This window comes from Candoia aspera, chromosome 10 (genome assembly GCF_035149785.1).
Source record: "Candoia aspera isolate rCanAsp1 chromosome 10, rCanAsp1.hap2, whole genome shotgun sequence".
Taxonomy (NCBI): Eukaryota; Metazoa; Chordata; class Lepidosauria; order Squamata; family Boidae; genus Candoia; species Candoia aspera.
In genome coordinates this window covers 17,622,407-17,644,855 of record NC_086162.1, presented here as the reverse complement: position 1 = coordinate 17,644,855, position 22,449 = coordinate 17,622,407, and the positions used below count along the sequence as shown (strand labels likewise).

The following is a 22,449-nucleotide window of genomic DNA, read 5'->3' as shown; positions in this document are numbered from 1 at the left end:
ATTTGGCGGTAAGAATTCCAAACCTCTTTTTGTTATGTTATTCCTTTTTGCTCCTATTTCCCTTTTATTTCCACAATTTTTCTCAACTGTTTTGTTATGTTACAAGTAACTTGTTAGTCACTCTGTGCCCTCCACCCTGTTTCCTCCACCCTGTTCCCTCCATCTGGTTCCACTTTCCCTCTTACAGACAATGATGAACAAATGTTGGCTCTTGGGTTGGTAATGACCAGTGTTGACCTAACAATTCCAAAATTGGGCATGGTCCATGGAAATCCCCCATCTTCCTTTACACAGATACACAAAATTGGCTATCATACCTTTGTTTAACTTGGCATATATCTCATAGGAATGTTTGTTCTGCTTGAATGATTTAGAGATTGAGATGATGTGTAGCTTTGAGACCTACAACTGCAGTTTTCTAATGAATTGTTGGCAGCTTGGTCATTATACTTGACTTGCCAGATCCTATCTCTGACACTCCATACACAACTTCTCTTCAGTTGCAACAGTCTCTTCAAGGGTTAGCCATGATGGTTGTAAATTCTGAGTAACTGAATGGGAATCTGAAGAGTCTAGCATTTTTTCCTATTAGTCACCACTGGTGTCCCACTGGCCAAACATTTCACAACCAAGGTCATGTCCACAGCCTAGGAATATTGACTCCCAAGCATTGGTTGATATATTTATGTCCAAGTCTGATTTAAATCTTCCCTGGAGTGTATTCTGGGAATGGCCATTGATTCCTATATCAAGGAAGTGGAAGGAGGAAGTTCAGAGTCACAGTGGCACCATCTCCTTCACAAAAGTCAGTGGAACAGAAGGTAAGAAAATCTGTATTGCTTTTGACTAAATCATGCTCAGGAATTTCAGCAATAATAGTTGTTTTCCTGTCTCGAGGAATGGGATAGTCAGTTGCAGGGCGAAACTAGTAGGCATTCATACCTGCGGACTGCGTAATCCGTCCTAGCCTTCATTTTTAACTCAACGTTAAAATTTGATATGGCATCCTGTAATTCTGGGTTGCCGTTTTTGCTCACAGACACAAAAAGAGGGTAACAGTTATATGAACAGGCAGAAATTCAGTAAGTGCCAGTTTGCTTGATTTCGAGATAGGGTAACTAGGAAAGATTTGCTGATTGAATTTCTTTCTTTTTTACGTCTCACTTACTCTTAAAGCACAGGATTCTAACTAGCAGAAAAGAAGTCATTTTGGCAGAGACTTTATCATGAGCCCAAAGGCATTTCAGATCACATATTTTCCTTCTTTCCCTTTTTCGCCCTTAAATTATGGATGAAAATGGTCTCAGTTCTTAAAACAGCTGTGGGACCCTAATCTCAATATGCTGCAGTTCTGACTGGCAGAAGCATCTGCTGCAGGGAGCCAGGGGGTGGGGGGTGGGGGGGTGGGGGAGGCTTATAATAGCCAAGAGGGTGGCTGCAACTTCGTGATTAAGGCTCCCCACCTTTAAATATTTGTGTTGTTGTTGTTGTTGTTGTTATTATTTTAAATTTATTGGCCGCCCAACTTCACTGGACTCATGCAACACGCATAAAAAATGAACTAGGCTTCAGTTACTCAGTTGCATCCACCAACTCAACTTTTCTGACACCCCCCCCCCTTCCGCAGACACTGCTGCTGACTGGGGTCTTGCACCTGATCCCTGATTCCCAGCCTGTTCCCTTTACTGCGATTTCTTTCTTTGCTTAAAATATTTGTATCCTGGTTATCTGTTAAGGTTAAAAAGTACTCAAAAATAATTTAAAACAAGATATTGAAATACAAGATACAAGATATTTACACACGATATGAAGGTATCACTAGCAGTGTTCCTGTGGCTTCTGATACAATGGTTTGAGAGAGAACTGCGACCAACCGTCTCTAATAGCACAAAACCATTCTATTTGCTAAAACAAAAGAAGATATGAGATTATGTATGATGTAAGCGTTGTAGGTCTCCCATAAGGTAAAGGTAAAGGTTTCCCTTGACATTAAGTCCAGTCGTGTCCGACTCTAGGGGGCGGTGCTCATCTCTGTTTCAAAGCCAAAGAGCCGGCGTCTGTCCGTAGACACTTCCTTGGTCATGTGGCCAGCATGACTACACGGAACGCCGTTACCTGCCCGCCGAAGTGGTGCCTATTAATCTACTCACATTTGCATGTTTTCGAACTGCTAGGTTGGCAGGAGCTGGGACTAGCAATGGGCGCTCACCCCGTCACACGGATTCGAACTGCCGACCTTCCAATCGGCAAGCTCAGCAACTCAGTGGTTTAACCCGCAGCGCCACCGCATCCCTTTAAGGTCTCCCATAGACACCCATAAATAAGTAAAATGTTCTCCAGATGTTCCAAACTTTGGTAGCATTCCTCTTACACATGTGGGAAAATTCTGTTGGTCTTACTTAGATTGACCTGCATGCTGGTGAAGAACAACATCTTCTGAATCACAGAGATTTCTGCTGAACTTAGCCCTCCTACTTGCAAATACATTTGAAATAATGGCATGTGCTGTAACCACACTGAGAGCCAGTTTGGTCTAGTGGTGAAGACACCAGGCTAGAAACTGGGAGACCCTGAGTTCTTGTCCCACCTTGGGCACAAAGCCAGCTGGGGGACCTTGGGCCAGTCCCATTCTCCCAGCCCTAGGAAGGAGGCAATGGCAAACCACTTCTGAAAAACCTGCCAAGAAAACTGCAGGGACTTGTCCACACAGTCACTCGGCATCAGCATTGACTCAAAAGGCACATACACACACCTGAAAACATGGAACACCTTTCAACAGCCATACGTTAGAAGGCAGAACTTCCAGCAGAATGCAGGATAGAACTAATCTTAGACCTTATTTTGCAGCTTCTGTTCATAGGTGGTCAAGCATGGAGATAACCAATCTCTGGAGCAAGTTTGGTATATTTTATGGTGAGTACTCCATACCATCCCTGGTGCTCATTATTCTCTTTTGTAAATGGGACAAGTGGGGATGTAATTGCACAAGAGGCATGACACATTATGTGCTCATGTGAATACAAGATATCCTTCTAAGCTTGGCAGAAGTCCCAAGATTCTTGGCTGTGGCTTTGTAGGATTTTGGCCAGATCAAAATTGCACAAATCAGGACATCTTTGGAACTTCTCAGTATATTGCCTTCAGTCCAGAGAACAATCCTGTGGTCTTGCTAAGCCATGGGGGGGCGGGAGGGCTGGCCCCTTTGCAAGCTTTGAATAAAATTACACAATCTCAGTAGAAAAAAATAACATGTAGACAAGACGTGCAAACATAAACAAGGGCAAGAGAACTAACAGATTAAAATAAATAATTGACAGGGACTCTGTAATAAACTACTGACTCCATTGGCTCATAACTGACAAACTGTTTTGGAGATGGGCTTGTATAGTAACTGTTTTCCATCACTGTTATAGTAATGGCATGTGGGAAAGACCTTGGGAGACGGGGCGAAGAGACGCTGCCAAGGGAACAGTCAGGTAAGAGACAGCGTAGCCCATGGCTGGACAGTGGGTGGGGCAAGAGGCTCAGCAGGGACCCTCCCAAGTTTCTTGGGCAGTAAAGGAGATGGGAGAATTGTACTTTCAGACTTGCAAGGTTCTGTCAATGTAGCACTACAATCAAGTAGAATGAGATCATCTGGTTGTGATTCCTATCTGGTTTACCCCGCGAGGCCGACATCGATCTTGCAAATCTGAAAGTACAATCCTCCTCCCACCCCCACTGGTCTCCTTTACAGCCTGAAAAACTAGGGAGGGCCCCTTCTGAGCCTCTTGCCCCACCCACTATCTAACTGTGGGCTATGATGTCTCTTACCTGACTATTCCCTAGGCAGCATCTCTTTGCCCAGTCTCCCAAGGTCTTTCCCACATACCATTAGTTATAGGAATATATCCCATGTTGATCTGCTCCAAGCCATACAGTGATCTCCACTAGATTCCATCCCTTTTTAGAGCATCTTTCTTGACCTTAGTTCAACAAATGGCCAATATACCTTCCATACTTGCAGAGAACATAGGCATGCTTGTTTTAAGATTATTTTAAAATGCCATAACATTTTAATCAACTCTTTTTTTTTCTACTTAGGAATTTTGAGTTGGCCTACCTGGATCATGTTAAATGTCCTCCCCATCCCAGTTTCCTCAAGCCCATTAGGAAAAGAGTTTGTCACTGCTTTCATGCAAAATGGTTTTCCACAAAGGTTCCAGGGAGACTTTAAGCTTCTTATCACAGGCTCTGTTCAGTCCACATCTGTTACTGTCTCCATGAAACAACCCACACTGAGGGTAACAGCCATCGTGAATACTGGTGAAACATTGTCAGTGAAAATCCCACCAGAGGCTGAGATGGTTGGAAGCAATATTTTTGACAATACACTCACCATCTGGGCTAACAATGATATCTCCATCCTTTCCTTTTCCTACAAACCACACTCAGCTGACACCACGATTGTCTATCCCATAGCAAGCTTGGGTACTGAATATTATGCTGTAACACCAAATGTGGGTACTGATCACTACAGAGAATTTGCTATTGTAGGCTGGGCAGAACCTACATCAGTTGATGTCTACCTGAAAGGTCCTGTTACTTTCCAAGGAAAACGTTATTTACGAGGAAGCAAGCTGACCATCTCACTTCAACCTTACCAGGCTGCTCAGTTCCAAAGCCAGGTGGACCTCTCGGGTACTAAAATAGTCTCCCAGAAACCAGTGGCTGTCTACAGTGGACATACATGTGTCTCTAGGCAAGTCCAGTGTGATCATGTCCTTGAACAGCTTTTGCCCGTTTCCAGCTGGGGCACTAAATTCATTGTTCCCTCCTTACCTTTTAACACAGAGTATGACATTGTGTATGTTTCTGCTTCCCAAAATACCCGTGTTGATGTTCAGACCGGACAAAACCTGAATAGCAAGAACTTGCAGGCTGCCCGGGTAGCATTCTATGGCATTCAAGGCACAACTGCATTGTCCATCTCAGCTAGTTCTGGCATCCAAGTTATGTTTTTCAGTGATGGTGGCACCTTTGGGAATCTTATATATGATCCATTCTTCATGGCAATACCTGATGTCTCCAGCTACTGTCTGGCCTATAACATCTATGGAGATGACCAATTTGGGAACTATGCCCTGATCATTGCCAAATCTTCCGAGATTTCTGGGATCACTCTGGACAAAAAGCCATTGCGTGGTCTGCAATGGAATCGAGTTTCTGGCACCGATTACTCTTGGACTGCCCACAGCTTAGGCCAAGGATATACCATCAGCAGAATAGAACATTCCAGCTCCCCCTTTGGGCTGCTGAGTATTGGAATTGGAAATGGAAAGGCTTATGGTTCTCCCGCTGTTTGTGCAAATGGTAAGATGAAATGGCTTCTTCCTCTCTTCCTAACCTTGAGTATATCTTGACTGCATTCACGCAATATGTTTAGCTAGGTGAACAAAAGCACTAACAGATGCTTTTGGACAACTTGATTGTTGTTTATTCGTTTAGTCGCTTCCGACTCTTCGTGACTTCATGGACCAGCCCACGCCAGAGCTTCCTGTCGGTCGTCAACACCCCCAGCTCCCCCAGGGATGAGTCCGCCACCTCTAGAATATCATCCATCCACCTTGCCCTTGGTCGGCCCCTCTTCCTTTTGCCTTCCACTCTCCCAAGCATCAGCATCTTCTCCAGGGTGTCCTGTCTTCTCATTATGTGGCCAAAGTATTTCAGTTTTGCCTTTAATACCATTCCCTCAAGTGAGCAGTCTGGCTTAATTTCCTGGAGGATGGACTGGTTTGATCTTCTTGCAGTCCAAGGCACTCTCAGAATCTTCCTCCAACACCACAGTTCAAAAGCATCGATCTTCCTTCTCTCAGCCTTCCTTATGGTCCAGCTCTCGCAGCCATATGTTACTACAGGGAACACCATTGCTTTAACTATGCGGGCCTTTGTTGTCAGTGTGATGTCTCTGCTCTTAACTATTTTATCGAGATTTGTCATTGCTCTTCTTCCAAGGATGGACAACTTGATAAGCTTGATTAATACAAATTTTGGTTGGGTTGTTTGTAGCTTGGAATTTTTATTACATGAATCCAATCTGTTTGGTTGGTTTATGTTTTAATGTACAGTACTGTGCAAACCTAGGACATGGATTAACTCAGTAATCAGATTAAGCATATTGTTTTAAAGCAGCCTTCTTCTTTCTTCCTTTAACTGACCTTTGCCTAACCTGATGCCTTCCAGATAAGTTGGACTACATTCTTGTTATTCATCCTATACGTCTAATCAATCTCACATATGTTGCATCGACATTATGTACTGTAATAATAATATAGAATATATAGCAGGGGAAGTCTATTAACTTTGTGCTGTGTCTGCAGGCTTCTAAGAGGTAGGCCACTGTTGAAAAGAGGAGCTAGGACTGGGAAAACATTTGATTTAATCCATCCATCTCTTACCTAGTTCTTCAAAAACCCCAGAAATTATTGCTGTGGAATCAGAAAGCTGATTTCACACATGGCAATTTGAGTGTAATTTTCACTCCGAACAGCTCTCTCTCTGAAGGCCCACCTAAATAAGAACGATGTGGGATGCAGGGAGGGATTTGTAGGGGGTAGTTTGAACAAGAAATACTCTTCCTGCAAAATTCATTAGATTAACATATTTTAAGGTCCAAAATGGATTTGTCCCCTTTTGCAGTAGTGCTGCCCTCATTTTATTCAAAACAGTCCCAAAGATAGGTTTCAATGGGCAGAGCAAGGCGGTGATAGGAAAACTACGTTCCGTCAACATAAATTAATTTATCTTAAGATCTAAGTGCTTGAAGCTGTTAATCAAGTAAATTAATCAAGAACATAACATATTGCTTAGTCCTGTTTGCCTCTCTCAGATCCCTGCAGAATGTTCAAGTGCCGGACGAAAGAAATATGTAAAGTATTGCAGGGCCAAGCAACTTGTATTCATGAATACCTGGGGACCTGTGTGGGCACCACAGCCAAGTATTTCCAGACTTTTGATGGTTTCTTTATGGACTTTAAAGACTCTTGCACATACATCATTGTACAGTATTGCGGCAGTGACCCAAAGCTGTTGCCTTTCACGGTTGAAGAGAAGAATAGCAATATGGACATTCAGGGTGCTTCCAAGCTCCAGCAGATCCATATCAAGGTGTATGGTCACAGTATTACCATTGACAAGGAAGAACATGCCCGAATCATGGTAGGAATTACAGCTGATTTGTTTGCATCTTTTTCATTTATCGTTACTTGGGGGGGGGGGGAAATGAAGCGCAGTGAGAATAAAAAAAGGTTGGCATCACAAGGTCTAAAAATCTTGTAAAATAAAACATTTTGATTTTCAGGTTCTGTGCCTGTTTTTAATAACATTGAAGGACCATCTCCAACCACGTTCAAAGAACCCTTCAGTTGCCATTATGAAACCATAGATAAAATCCCTGCTTCTTTAATTAGGAGGCAGAATTTCTATATTGGAAGCATACAGCTCCCCACTCCCCCATCTATCAGGAGGCATGGGCTTTGATGCCTCTTTTTAAAGATGAGAAGTAGTGACAAATAATGGAGACACAGTTGGCCAGAAATGTTAGTTATGTCTTGCTTCTTCTCCTTTTCTCTTTCTAGGTGAATGGTGTGGAGGTCAACATCCCTGCCACAGTGGTGAGTGGCAAAGTCAAAATCATAAAGAGTAGTGGACATCTCACCATTGCGACAGATTTTGGCCTTCGGGTGACACTTGACAGCAACTGGACCTTAGTGGTGACTCTCCCCAGCAGCTACTATGGAACCACCTGTGGGCTCTGTGGGAACTTCAACGAGAAAGCAAAGGATGACATGATTCATCTTAATGGTACCCCGGCTTCCTCCATCATGGACTGGGCCAGTAACTGGAAAGTCAGTGACCAGGACCCTGCTTGCTCAGATTCCTGTCAAGGCAACTGCTTGGCTTGTGATGATAGTCAGAAAGAGCTGTATGGCAATGAGAAATATTGTGGAATTATTAACCGTCTTTCAACTGGACCTTTTGGGGAGTGTCATTCCACTGTGAACCCCACCAGCTACTTCAATGATTGCATCAGCCGAATGTGTGTAAGCCAAAGGGACCATGATGTGCTGTGCCAAGTAGTGGAGGCGTATGCCACTACCTGTGAAGAACGGGGCATCCTCATTAATGAATGGAAAATGGCATCTGGCTGTGGTCAAGAACAGAACAACCACAGGACAAATGAGACAGCTGATGAAGGTATCTGTACAAAAGTGAATGTTATGGAACCACCATAAAGTGAGGAGAGGATGGAATGCTGCTGGTTTAAGAGATTAGGAATGGTTGGATTACAATGAATTAGAGACAAGAAATTGTTGAGGGAAAAGCTTAGTGCAAGGGTGGAGATCCTGCAGTCTTTAGCCTAACTTTGTTCTAGTATAATTTCGTGTGCCCTGAACAGAAAATAGGTTTGCTCCTGGTTAACAAATTCTGGTAATCCTTAGCTGCAGTGAAAGTAGGATTTCTCTCCCTCCCTCCCTCTCTCTCTTTCCTTTTTGTACTATTGCAGAATAAAACCCACCTCAGGAAAATGCATGTCCTTGAGGATCATCCCAGCAGAGCCACTGAAAATGTAGCATCTCATAGTCTGGTGAAAAAGGCCCAGCAGGAATACTTTATGTCAGGATCCTTGGATGTGTAATACAGTCGTTCAAACAGTGGCCAGATGCATGATGTAAAGTGCCAGGGGTGTCACCTTTTGTAGCTTCATCTTAAGTTCTCCTTCTGATTTATTTTATTCAGAATGCAATGTGATGGTAACATCCAAGGATACCTTCCTAACAAGATCAAATATAGGATTCTCATCTTTGGGGGAGGAATCCAATATACAATCCCTTCTCCCATCTCCTTGTGAGCTGGAACACTGGAGCTTTCTGAGTTTGAAAATCTTCCAGAGGGGATCCAGATCAAGCTTGGATGGGAGAGGAACAGGATCCAAAGGGGCTTAAAACCTCCCTCAGCCATCTTTATGACTCTGACTTATGGTTGGGCTGGCTAACCCAATCACTCTCCCAGGCAGGGCCGCAACTAGGGGGGAGCAACCTGGGCATATGCCCCGGGTGCCATGCTGGGTGTGTGTGTGTGCCAAAATGGGCATGGAATCCATGTTTGCCCCGGGTGACACAAACCCTAGTTGCGGCCCTGCTCTGAGGGAACAGCAACATTTAAAAGCAAGAAAACTGGATGTAAAGAAACAAACATATTTACAACTTCACATCTATTCTGATGTCAGAGTCTCTCTCAGGATGTCTTTGTCCCCCTCTTTGAAAACAACATTATCTACATCTGGGCTGATCTGTGATATAACAGAATGGCTTCTTAATTATAATCTAGTGTTATGTGCTCTCCCAACAGCTCACATCTGCTCAGAGAACAGCCACTATGAAACCTGTGGAAATGCTTGCCCAGATACTTGCTCTGAACCATCAGCCTCCTCCTCCTGTACACTGAACTGTGTGCCAATGTGCCAGTGCAACAGGGGTTATGTCCTCAACGGCAACCAGTGTGTCCCTATTGAAAGCTGTGGCTGTGTCTACAACGGCCTCCATTATGAACTTGGAGAAGAATTCTGGGAAGATGGGAACTGCCACTCGCGCTGCCAGTGTGATCTCAGCCAGGGGACAGTGAGCTGCTGGAAGGCCAGTTGCAAGGCCAGTGAAAAATGTACCACGGTTAATGGCGTGCACCACTGCAAAGGGCTGATGTACTCCACCTGCATTACAACTGGAGACCCTCACTATTCCACCTTTGACGGAAGGAAGTATGACTTCCAGGGTAGCTGTGTTTATCAGATGTCTGGGACCTGCTCCAAGGATTCCACTCTCACCCCCTTTTCAGTTATGGTAGAAAACAACAACCGAGGCAGGAAGGCAGTGTCCTTCACCAAAGTAGTGACTCTGGAGGTCTACAATATGACTGTCAGTCTAAGCCAAGAGTATCCTCACAAAATTCAGGTAAAAAATACTAAAGGGTGGGGAAGCTAAAATAAAGGAAAGGATATGGCTTGGATGACCAGGGGTAGAGTGTTGTATGAGCCAACTATGAATGTCTGAGCCTGCAACTTGATTGCTACGTACCAGGACAGAGATTAATTAACCTTCCTTCCTTCCTTCTGGAAGATATCTTTGGCTTCATATATTACTACCACCTCCTTAATGTATCCTAATCTCCTTGAACTCGCTCTTCAGTGGCTGCTTTTCACTTCCTTGCTTGCACACTGCTATGTTTTATTTTTGCTATGTGGGGCTACATAACTCCAATAACCAGATCAATCAAAATGTCATTTGCGGTGGTGGTGGTGGTGGTGATCTTGAGAGTTCATCATTTTGGTCCTGAAAAATTCCAATAGACAAACCCCTTTAAATTCTGTGAGACTAGCTGGGTACTGGTTCTAACAAAGTGAACAGTAAACTTCCAGGTCTGGCATCATCACATAACCTCAAGAAATTACTTGAGCCACTCCCTACCTCCACCCCACACAGCCCCCAAGGCATCAAGTTATTTTATAAAGCTTAGCTTGTAAAAAAAATAGCTAAATTCACCGATTGACAATAACTGACAATTCACTGAGAAAAACCTTGATCTTCCCTGTTTCCCAGGTCAATGGAGTCTTTATGGACCTCCCCTTCTCCTATGCAAATAAATTGAAGATCTACGTCAGTGGCGTCCATGGCTTTATCAAGACAGACTTTGACCTGCGTGTCAGCTTTGATTGGTACAGCTATGCCAGAGTCATCGTTCCTAAAACCTATGCCAATGCTCTCTGTGGCCTCTGTGGTAACGCCAATCAAGATCCAAATGACGACTTTCTCATGAAAGATGGAACACAAGCAAAGGATGAAATTCAGTTTGCAAACAGCTGGAAGGTGAAGGAGGTCCCAGGGTGCTCAACAGGATGCACTACTAATTGCCCAATCTGCAAAGATGAGCAGAAACAAATCTACAAGGGGGACCAGTTCTGTGGCATCCTCATCAGAAAGAATGGGCCATTCAGGCAATGCTATAAGATCCTTGATCCAACATCCTATTTTGATGATTGTGTCTTTGATACCTGTGTGTACAAGGGCCATCATGACACTCTCTGTGGTGCCATCAGTGCCTATGTGACAGCCTGCCAGGCTCTGGGCATCCAACTTAAGCAGTGGAGATCAGCTTCTTTCTGCAGTAAGTGTTGCATTCGGGTGTTATAGACAGACACTCTGCTTTTGCAGGAGCATGTGCTTCTGGCCTTTCTATGCTTACTGTGTCCGCAAGGTGGAGAATCCTACTAGGAGTCAACAGCATGTTAAAGAATCTTCCCTGAAAACATGATTTTAATAAATATTACTATGGTTTTCATATCCTTTCAAACTTAGCAGTGAGCAAATTTCATTTTACATTTTGCAGAGAGATAAACATTACATCACATGTTTTAAGCCAGGAGTTATTTTACTTCGTTGCATAAATATGCTCTACAGTTGTCAACTTTTGTGAAAGAAAACAATGCATTCAGACCAGAATCCAAGTTTACTTTCAAAGGCATTGGGGTGCCAACATTTCCAAAGTCAAGGAGAAACAAGTTTGTTAGTTGCAGAAATCAGATCTGCTATATGGTACTTTTAGGGAAGTTGATTGCACTCTCTCCAACTTCATTAAAATTCAAATATTTCTTGAAAATCTTAATTTTCAATCATTCCACTGCCAGAACCTGAAGCATTTATTCAGATTACTTACTTGGCTGTTGAAGTATAATTTTCAGCTAACATGGTGACTCATTCTGAGTTTCATAAAGGAAAGTCTTTAATAATCTGTTTCTTCCATGCATTTTTCCTTCCTGGATGTCACCTTCCTTTCAATACCTGGCTTTTATTCCAGAATCTTGGACCTATTATTGCCCATTAGCTCCTATTCAATTTGATGAAGGAGAATTTGCTTGCAAAAATAATTTGAAAGGAGAAGAGAATTGGGTTACATTCTCATGGTTGGAGCAAGTGTGGCATCCTTGCTCATATTACACATACTGATGACAAAGATGGTATGTGAAAAACTCCTGCCTTTCATTGTGCAGTCATGTCTCTAGTGGTCTGCAGCCTCCTTAGCATTCCAGATTTCCCTTAAATCCCAATGGACTACCTGAAACAATTCCCCCCATGCATTTTTTTTCAGACTGGGAAGTGTGGACAGCCAGGGAGACTTCAGAAGTATGGAACAACGAATAACAGATGCGGAGGAGCACTTTCTGCACCTCCATAAAGTCACTCAAAAGCACCACCAGGAGAAATTTGAAAGAGAGGTTGAAGAACCTAGAGAACAAAATCAGAAAGCACTTTTGCAAGGGAAGAGCAAATTGTGATGGCACAGGGAAAAGAGACATATTGGCATTTGACAGAATCACAATGATGTGACTTATGCAAATTACATCATATGATGACATCATGTTACATGTAACAGCACTGCCCCCCTGCAGATGCCCATGTAGCACATCCTTCTTCTCTGGTGTTCCCTCCTCCCTGTTACAAGGGCACTACACTTTACATTGGGGCTATTATGGCTTGGAATAGGCGGTGTTTTCCCTGCTAGAATATAAGAGCTCCTATTTTTTTTCTTCCCTATTCTTTCTTTCCAGGCATTCCCTGTCCACATAATTCCCACTATGAACTCTGTGGAAATGGCTGTCCTGCCACTTGTCATAATCTCTCAGCTTCAGAAACATGTGAAGCTCCCTGTGTAGAAGGATGTTCCTGTGATGCTGGATTCATTCTCAGTGGAGATCAATGTATCCCTCTTGCGGAGTGTGGCTGTACACACCAGGGCAGATACTACAGGAAGGGAGAGGAGTTCTACCCAACCACCTCTTGCCAGGAGAAGTGTCACTGTATGGACAAGGGAGCTATTGAGTGCCACCAGTTCTCTTGTGGTACTTATGAGGTCTGCAGGATGGAAAATGGAATCCAAGGTTGTCATCCTCTGGGATATGGAACAACTATAGCTACTGGTGACGCTCATTACATTTCCTTTGATGGACAAAGTTTTGATTTCCATGGCTCTTGCACTTACATCTTAACCAAAGTATGTAGCAAGGATCCTCGATTAGCACAATTCTCTGTGCTGGTGGAGAATGAGAAGCACGAAAACTGGCATACCTCTGTAACAAGGAAAATTATGATCTCGGTTCAAGGATATTCTATTGTCCTTGAAAGAGGAATAAAGTGGAAGGCTATGGTATGTTCCTCATACATTAGCAGGAGTGTATAACAGATCCTGATGTTGCTCACAAATGTAAATGTTTCACATGTCTGTCATAGATTTTTGCACATGCCTAGGGGGCTGCAACGAAGCAAGTGTGACAAGAACTAACACCCTTCATCTGAACCATATCCTGTGTTTTTGTACAGGTGGATGATGAGTACTATACATTGCCAATGAGCACTGTTGATGGCAAACTTTGGATCACACAGGAGGGGAACAACATCATTGTCCAGTCATCCCTTATTCTCAGAGTCCTCTATGATACTTCTTCACATGTTCATGTGTCAGTCCCCAGCACATATCATGGGCAGCTGTGTGGTTTGGGTGGCAACTTCAACAGTGATCCAAGTGATGATTTTATACTGTCTAATGGAAAAGTAACTCAAAGCATGGATGAGTTTGGTGCTTCCTGGAAAGTTCCTGTGAATGGCGTCGTGTGCTCTGATGGTTGTGGGGAGAAATGCCCCACCTGCAATGCTACCCAGACAGCACTATATGAAGCTGAGAGTTCTTGTGGAATAATCCTGTCCAAGACAGGTCCATTTAAATACTGCCACTCATTGGTTAGCCCTGTTGCCTACTTAAGACATTTCCTCCATGACATGTGTTTGGCCACTGGAGCAAAAGAAACTTTGTGTCAAAGCCTTCAGGCCTACACAGCTGCATGCCAGCTAGCTGGAGCCAGGGTTGTTGCTTGGAGGACAGCCTCCTTCTGTGGTAAGTTTGAGATAGTTAACCACCACTTCTCTTTGGCTGTTACTATATTCCTCACCATATTTCCAAGGCAATAACTTTATGCAAATTTGTACCGAAGAGAAACTGGGAATACTGTATCTTGGGCCTGTGCAAAGCAGGTACTTTGCAGTGTTAGAGAATATTGGTAGCTCAGGGTTTCGGGGATTGGATTATGGGGATACCCTGAACTTGGTTTTTCACTTGCAGATGTTTCATTAGCCACCTAGGTAACACTGAAGATGCTACCTAGACAGTAATGAAAGGTTTGCAAGTAAAAACCAAGCTCAGAGAACTCCTACAACACAATCAGTTTTGGTGTGTCACTTCAAATATCAGTAGTGGCACAATCTGCCTTGAGCTCCAAGTGAAATATCAGAGACAACAGGCTTTGTCTCCTCTGCAGAAGGTATCTCCGTGGAGTGTTATGTGATGCCAGCACTGATAAAGAACTTTAAGTACCACCTGAATGAATATGGCTAATTCCATCTTCTCTGTGTACAAACTTCCTTGCCCTTTTCAGCGCTGTCCTGCCCAGCAAACAGTCATTATGAGTTGTTTACCCGAACCTGTGACTTCACATGTGCTGCCTTATCTGCTCCAACCCACTGCACTGGGGAATGTTTTGAAGGCTGCCAATGTGACAGTGGCTATGCATTTGATGGGGAGGAATGTGTGTCTATGGATAAGTGTGGATGTGTTTACGATGGGCGCTACATCAAGGTGGGTGCTGTTCACGAAATAAACTGTTCATTATTCAACCTGTGATTGTGATAGAGCCTGGGAAAAATTGCTCTAAAGTTATTTCTTGCTGCAGTGGTTCTGAAATTGTCTATGTGTTGATTTATCATTCTGACAATATTGTGCAATTATTAGTTTTTGGTGCATTTGAGATGTAACGCCAAGCTGTGCTGAAATGAGGATTATGCCAGACATTCATTTGCTGTTGCTGTTCATCTTCTTCGGGTTTGACTGGCTTGGCTGCACTGTCTACTTGCTTTTTACATGCTTGCCTAGTTCACACAGTGAAGCTATCAATGCATGATGCAATGAAGGGTTTTTCTTTTCCAGCCAGCTTGCCATCCAGCCTGATGTTGCCACACACTATTAGTCTTCTGACTAAATTAGGGATTTGCATCCCTTGATATATTCATTGAAAAATAATCCCGTTGCTAAAAATGCTCACCTTCTTTTATGCTGGTTCACAACCATTTTATCTCTAATTTATATTTGGATGCATATTGAGGGCTTTTTCCCCCTCTTACCTTCCAACCAATCAGGGATTATATTGTGAATGTGATGTTAAAACAATATCTACCCAATCAGAATTGACCACTTGAGGACCATTTGAGAATGCTACAATTGGCATGTTCCTGGAGTTTTTATGCACCCAATACCATCTGTTCTAAGGATAGGACAGATTCTACTCTGTTGCTGAATCTAATATTTTCCAAGTTACTCAGATAGCCTCCCTCCACAAAACCCTTAGCTTGTATTGATTTTAGATTTTTTATGTTCAGCCCAGGTTTCTGCTTTTTAATTCCCCCCCCCCCCAATCCTTCTGACTATAACAGCCACGTGATAGATTTTAGAAAAGATTTTTTTCTCCATACCTATCCATCTATCAAAGTTACTGGGCTCTAGCCTAATTGCACAGCAGCTGCTCTAGAATGCGTGCCTATATTCAAGAATATTACGAACATGTGATGCTAAATTAGATAATTTCCTCATCCTAGCTGATGATGTTTAAAGGAGAAGCAATAGCAGCCACTGGTTATCAGACAAAGATTATCAGTCGTGTTACCCATGATGCTTTCAAAGTCAGGGATGCACAACCTTTGGGCAGCTAAAGGGTCCCCTTAGATTTTATAACATGTAGAAATTTAATGTCATTTGATTTAGTTTAACTTAATACAGTTAAAATGCTTTTTCTGCAAGTCTTTTTCACGTCTCCTATGAAAAACTGCTAGTAGATATAATGTGTTCAGGTTGTGCACCTCTGTTTAAGTAGAGCCACTAGAGATGGAATTCACTGCACAGCTTCCACTCCACGGTTTCACCGGATGAAAGCCAGAACCTCAGCTCAGAGCCATAGCACTCATTCCATTTCCTGGCTGGTCTGATGAGTCAGACTGCCTCAAGCATACGCAGTTCGGCATCTGCTCTATGCAAAAATGGGCTTGCCCAGACTGTATAAGCATTTGGAGTTGAATGGCTACCATCAGCCCCGTTTTGTCAGAAAGTGCTCATGTGTTTCTTTTTAATATTGCCATTTGTTTGGCTTTGTTTATCCTGTTCCATGCATGATTTCCTTGGTAGCTCTAAGGTGACTTTTCACTGGAATTTTTTGTCTGGAATTGCTCTCCAGCCAGGGGAGATCATCTTCTCCAGTGACTGCTCCAAGAAGACCACTTGCCACCCAAATAGCCAGATCGTCCATGTCAAGAATCGCTGCGCTGTGGGAGAGACTTGTATGCTCACCACCAAGGGGCATGGCTGCATGAGGCAGGAAGGCCATTGCACTCTTATCCCAGGAGCGTGGTTCAGCTCCTTTGATGGCGTCAAAGGGAAGCTCATCATCAGCGGTGTTTACAAGCTGGTGTCCTATTGTGATGAGGACTCACCCTCCTGGTTTAAACTGGTGGTGGATATCAATGACTGCAACGATGACATGGTGCCCGCTGCTACAGCAATCTATGTCTTCTTCCGGGAAGCGTTCATCACAGTGACTAACCTCAAGGAGACCTGGGTAAGCTGTTGCCCACAATGATACAACGGAACTCTGTTTCCCCAAATTATGTCTCACCAAATTATGGATGCATGGAGAGAGGGGCCAGAGTCAGGGGCAAATGACGAAACACGCACTGCAACGTCACAATGCAAGCTCCACCTTTTGAATATGAGTTGTTATATGCACATCTGTAAGGGGCGGAGCTTGAACTGTGGTATCACAACATACATTTTGTCATTCTGATGAAACCACTGGATTCTGTGGATGTTGTTGCTCTGAATATCAGTTAGCAGGGATAAGTACTGTAGTGGGTGGCTATTTCCTTCAATTCCTGCTTGTGGATTTCCTCAAAGCAAAATACTGAATGGCTGTGTTCACATAACCTTTGTAATCAGGTCACTTGGACCTCGTGGCCTCCCCTGTGGTTTAGTAGTTAAGATGTTGGACTAAGATTAGGGAGACCCAAGTTCAAGTCTACCCTTAGCTAGGGAAACTCACTTGTTGATTTGGGGCCAATAACTTCTTTTCAGATCAGTCTTCCTCACAGGATTGTTATTACGGGATTAAAATGAAGGGTGATAAACTTCCTTGAGCTCTTGAAGAAAAGACAAGATATAAATCTAGCAAACAAAGAAAATGCTAAGCTAGCCAGTCTTGGCTAGGTTTGTTTTTGGTGCAATATGCTGGACCAAATGTGCCTTTCCAGCCTCAACCAGCAGGGAGCTTCTTACATTCCTATAGAGAGTAGAGGATGGGACATATCAACACAGGCTGAATTTGCACAATGTGTTAAGCCATAGTTTGTGTTAACTGTGGTTTGTTGAATCAACCAAACAAACCATGTTATGGCTGTTTTTGCATAACACTCTTAAGCAGGTGAGTCACAAATTTAGGGGCTGGACAACATATGAACATTGATAAATTTTTTGCGGCTTAACATAGTGTGCAAAGACAGCACATAGGTTAATTCAGTAACCAAAGTTACTGCCCAAATCTCTAACTTTGTGTTTAATGGGTTTCCAGTATTATCCTATGCTCTGCATTCTTGCATTCAGATAAAATAATCAAATTTTTCTGCCAAAAATTAGAACATCTTTAGAAGAGAAAATGACTTAACTTTGACTGTGCTCCTAAATAATCATTCCCTATAAATTTCTAAGAGGTTGGGACTAGCACTTTGAAAGAGTTCTGATACCTGAATTAGACTACATTTCCCATGATTCTTTGGGAAACATAGAAGAGTCAAACTGATGAACAGGTTTAAGTGTTACACATAAGAAATCTTGACAATACTTAATTCCATTACAGACCTACAACAGCAGAGTCTTCAGCCAGGAATATTCACTTTCCGTCTCTCCCATTCCTTTTCTTTCAGGTCAATGGACTCTTGGTCCAGCTCCCACAGAACATCTCCACAGCCATCTCTATCACTGAATCTGAGGACAACATTGTCATCAAGCAAAACTCCCAGCTACAAGTTCTCTACAGCCCCAATGGCAACGTCACCGTGAAGGTCACCAGCAGCCTGGCAGGGAAGCTATGCGCCCCTTGTGGGAACTTTAACAACAAAGCTTTGGATGACCTAAAGCTACCTAGTGATCAGATTGCAGATAACATTGCTGAGGTTGTTGATGCCTGGAAGGCCAGGGATTTCATGGGATGGTAAGAAATACTAGTTGCAGCTTGTGACAGTTTAAGAATAAGGCAGTGATTTTTAGCCTTGGTCTTAAGATGTTGCTGGACTGCAATTTCCACCAACGTCAGCCAATATTGCTGTTATTCAGGAATCATCAGAGTTATACTCCAACAATACCAGGAAACCGCTAAGCTAATAGCAATGGCTCTCTGGGATCTAAGGCAGAGAGACCTATGTCCATAATCTGCTCCCTGAACTTTCTCATCAATTGCTATAAAAAACTTAAATTGGAGATAGCAGGGACAGAACTTAGGGTTTCCAACATGCTAAGCATGTGTAGACTAGATATACTAATCAGAAGAATAATACATGCTCCTGAGTCTCCTCACCAAGTTTCACGTTCTACTTTTCCATCCCAGGGCACCCAGTTCCATTTGCTCAAGGCACCCACTTCATTCCTTACTAATTCCCTGTGCTCACAACATGCCTAACCTGGTTACTGAATCCAGTTTGCTGGTTTCATACAGTTAATCAAACACCCTGGGTTTGCATAAAAACACCGTTGCAAAAGCTAGCCTTTAACTGTGGTGCAAATTCAGCAGTTAGGACTTTTTAAGTGACCCAGTTAAATACGCTGCACCAACCCAACTGTTATTGGTTCACAGATTGCCTTAAGCCATAATATGGTTTATTTGGTATTGGCGTACTGCAGTGTGTGAACCAAGCCGTTTGTAAACAGTGGTTTATAGTTCTGAGTGATACTTGAATTCAGCCAGTTTTGTTTTATCCAGGCTTTGTTGAGGAAACTATATCATAGTTTAGTATCATGTAAACCCATTGTTGATCAGTTCCTGCAATGATTAAACAGCAGTGAAGAATTTTTATTCCCATGCTTAGCCTTCCCAAATAGAAAAATGCAATGCATAGGCTCAGATTGAATATTCATAGTGAAATGGTGAAAAGAGGCTTCTAAGAACTCCTTGAAGTTAGACCTATACACCTTTTTCTTCTGCTTCTTTCCATAGTTACTAATTCCCAAGAGACCTGATGCTGTTTAGAATGGTAAGTGATTCTCCAGATTACAGTTGCTCTATCATGGACATAATACGAATTATAGAGACTGAATAATGGCGGTTTGATGGGCTTCAATGGGATCCATGAACACATCCTGATTTCTTAGCTTATCAAACTTTTGGCTAGATTTTTTCCTCCTTAAGTCTTCTTTGAACAAAAGATGGTGGAGTAGGTAGCAGGAAGTCCCCAGAACAATACATTTGGTGTCTGATACATTTCACTTGGACACCACAGTACACCTTTCCCCACTTTATTTGCTGGCTTGGTTTCCACCAAAGAAAGATGCTTAACACAGCTAATAATAATTAATGTGGTGGGAGTCATTGTCCAACACATCTGGAGGGGCTTTAGTAAGGAAACTGCTGTATTACACTGATTTTATTTATTTTATTTATGTATTTATCAAATTTTGCCACCACCCATCTCCCCCAAAGGAAGAATTTCACTTGTCATTTTCAGGGGTATGTAATGTAATTCATGCTCCAAAGGTGTTTTGCTCAAAGCTAAGAATCAGGGCGCATTTAAAAAAAAAAGCAAGCATGAAAATATTGTTGAGTATAGGTACTGCAAGAATAAATGGGAAAGCAACAAGAGATTTAAGGTGATAAAATCAGGAATTGATGGTTTTACAATTTTGTCCTTAATTCAAAGACATGAGAAACATTTCTTCGCAAGTATTTTCCATGAAAGAACTCTAATGAGTATAAAAACATTCCTGCACAATTCAGTTTAAACTCCATCATTACAGCTTGAAATAGTTGTGAACATACAACATGCTTGACCTGAAACCTGAATTAACCTATTGTCTCAGTTTGCGTAATAAACCAAACTGTTAATAAATTAAACATTCTGGATTCACACTCACAAGTGAAGCCACGGAAAAGCTAACCAAATTGTGTTCTGTAAATGTAGCCATTAGGTTAGTAACTGACCTGGTTCATCATGTGGTATGTATGCATAATTATATATTGCTAGCTCAAAATGTTTCATCTGATGCACAGAAATTGGCTGAAATACTTTATATTGCAAAAATCTGTGCTGAGCAGGGAGTTGGATTTAAGGGATGAAATGTTCTATGATTCTAATGTTCAGGACTGCAGGATAATTGAACCCATGCATGATGCTCAGGAGGTATGGTCAATAGGGTGTCCTCCAGTTGCCCTGGACTCTTATTTCTATAACCCTTGACTACATCCTAGGACTCCTTTAAATTGTCCCCCAACAACATTTGGAGGGTCACAGATTGGGGACAGTTGCTCTGCAGAAGTAGCATCAACTAACAGGTCAAGAATAACACCCTTTTCCTTTTTCACCCATATGATTATATGTAGAATCATGTACAAGCACTTCAGCATTTTTTCAAAGGATACTATAACCCTAATTTTTATTTCATGTTTTTTAAACATAAAATTAAGAAACTACAGAACCTTAAACAGGGAAATAAGAGAAGAAAAAGATATAAAGTATAAAAGAAAAAGTGAAAGACAGCAAAAGGCAAAGAAAAAAGAAAAAAAAGGTATCTATAGAAGCAACTTCCAATCTTCTTTGCAGCAGCTACGAACATAATAAAAAGACCCTACAATCATGAGCATCAGAATAAAACACATCACTCCTGAGTCAAATTAATATGCAATCAATTATTAACTCTAGTAGACAAGAATGGAACCCACATTTAAAAAGGTAGCATATGATAAGCAGATTGCAATCTGTAAGCAGAATACAATCATCTTAATGACCTGTAGGCTTCCCATAAGCATCTGTCTGTCTACTGTAAGAACTACAAGAATCATTTAGTATAAGCTTTATCTTCAACAGGTCCAGTTGCTTTATGAACGTTAGTGCGAACTCAGCATCTGGTCCCACACTGGCATATTCAGAAACCAAAATATGTAAAGCTATTGCTTTTAGCAAGCAAGCATTATAAATTCATATGCACACTATAAATCCTTTGATAACTCTCACATATCTATGCAAACTCATTTTCTTAAGTATTTCTGGATGTATTTGTGTGAAATATCTCCATACAAATGTGCAATATTTAAAGGAGAAGAGGGGATTAAGTTGTATCTGGGATGGAAGTACACTGATGGTTCAAAGTAAACCATTGTTTTACTGTTTGCCTAGTACCATTTCCATTGCCCAGAAATACACATTCACCCATCATATGATTTCACTAGATACTAGCTAAATGTTTTTAAGTATGATGGGAGAAAACTCCAGCAAATGCAACGTTCACCAGCATTGTCTTGTTTCTTGTACTATAGGGGTTGTGTTCACATAAGACCCTTAGCCTGGTGGTTGGTACAAACCTAGTTTTTTCTTTTTTTTTTCATCAGCACAATATTCTCAGCTAGATCAGACTGGGTGGTGCCCAGCTACAGTTTTGTAGCGTTAAATCCCTTTTCTTTCCTGTAGGTTGCTTCCTGTTCCAAGGACAGACCAGCTGAGATCCCTCCCTTGCCACTAGGCCTCTTTGGATGTCACTTACTAGGAAGGAACCTCAACAGAGCATGACAGAACTATATTCACTTCCTCCCCACTATTCAGAGAAAGTCTGCTACCCTGTTGCACCTCCACATATTTACACATTCCGATACTGTGACCAAAATCCATTGCTACCTACTTTGCTACCAGAGTTATGTGGTTTTGTGTCAAGAGAGCGGTGGAGAGACGTAGGAATATTTATAGCAAGAGAGGGCTAAGTGTCCTTTTTACCACTGAATGGCATTTCCACAGTGGGGTAAATAATAGCCAGAATCAGACCCAGTGCTTCAGTCGACAGATGCATATTCTTTCTCCTCCTCTCTGCTTCTCTCTCTCTCACACACACACACAAACACACACTTCTTGGAAAGCATGAATGCTATCAGCTCAATGTTCTTCTCCCTTCCCACTATCAAGGAGAAATGCCTTTTAAAAGTGCTTTCTTTGTCAGGTATGTGCTTACGTGCAGTGGGAAATGTCAAGTGGAACATCCAATATCTATAGAATGCTCATCTCTGGGTTAGAGCAC

General features: G+C 42.3%; 1 protein-coding gene across 1 annotated transcript; it reads left to right on the top strand.

Moving 5' to 3' along the window:
* Window positions 1-2,853: 2,853 nt before the first annotated feature.
* On the top strand, window positions 2,854-22,116 carry LOC134503499 (IgGFc-binding protein-like). Its single transcript, XM_063312300.1, has 13 exons — window positions 2,854-2,913; window positions 4,084-5,352; window positions 6,869-7,197; window positions 7,617-8,235; window positions 9,391-9,989; window positions 10,635-11,199; window positions 12,641-13,236; window positions 13,410-13,980; window positions 14,519-14,718; window positions 16,364-16,744; window positions 18,102-18,388; window positions 19,388-19,424; window positions 21,852-22,116. Exons 1-12 carry the CDS (start codon window positions 2,871-2,873, stop codon window positions 19,392-19,394), a joined length of 5,466 nt encoding a protein of 1,821 aa, XP_063168370.1. The 5' UTR covers window positions 2,854-2,870; the 3' UTR covers window positions 19,395-19,424; window positions 21,852-22,116.
* Window positions 22,117-22,449: the final 333 nt, after the last annotated feature.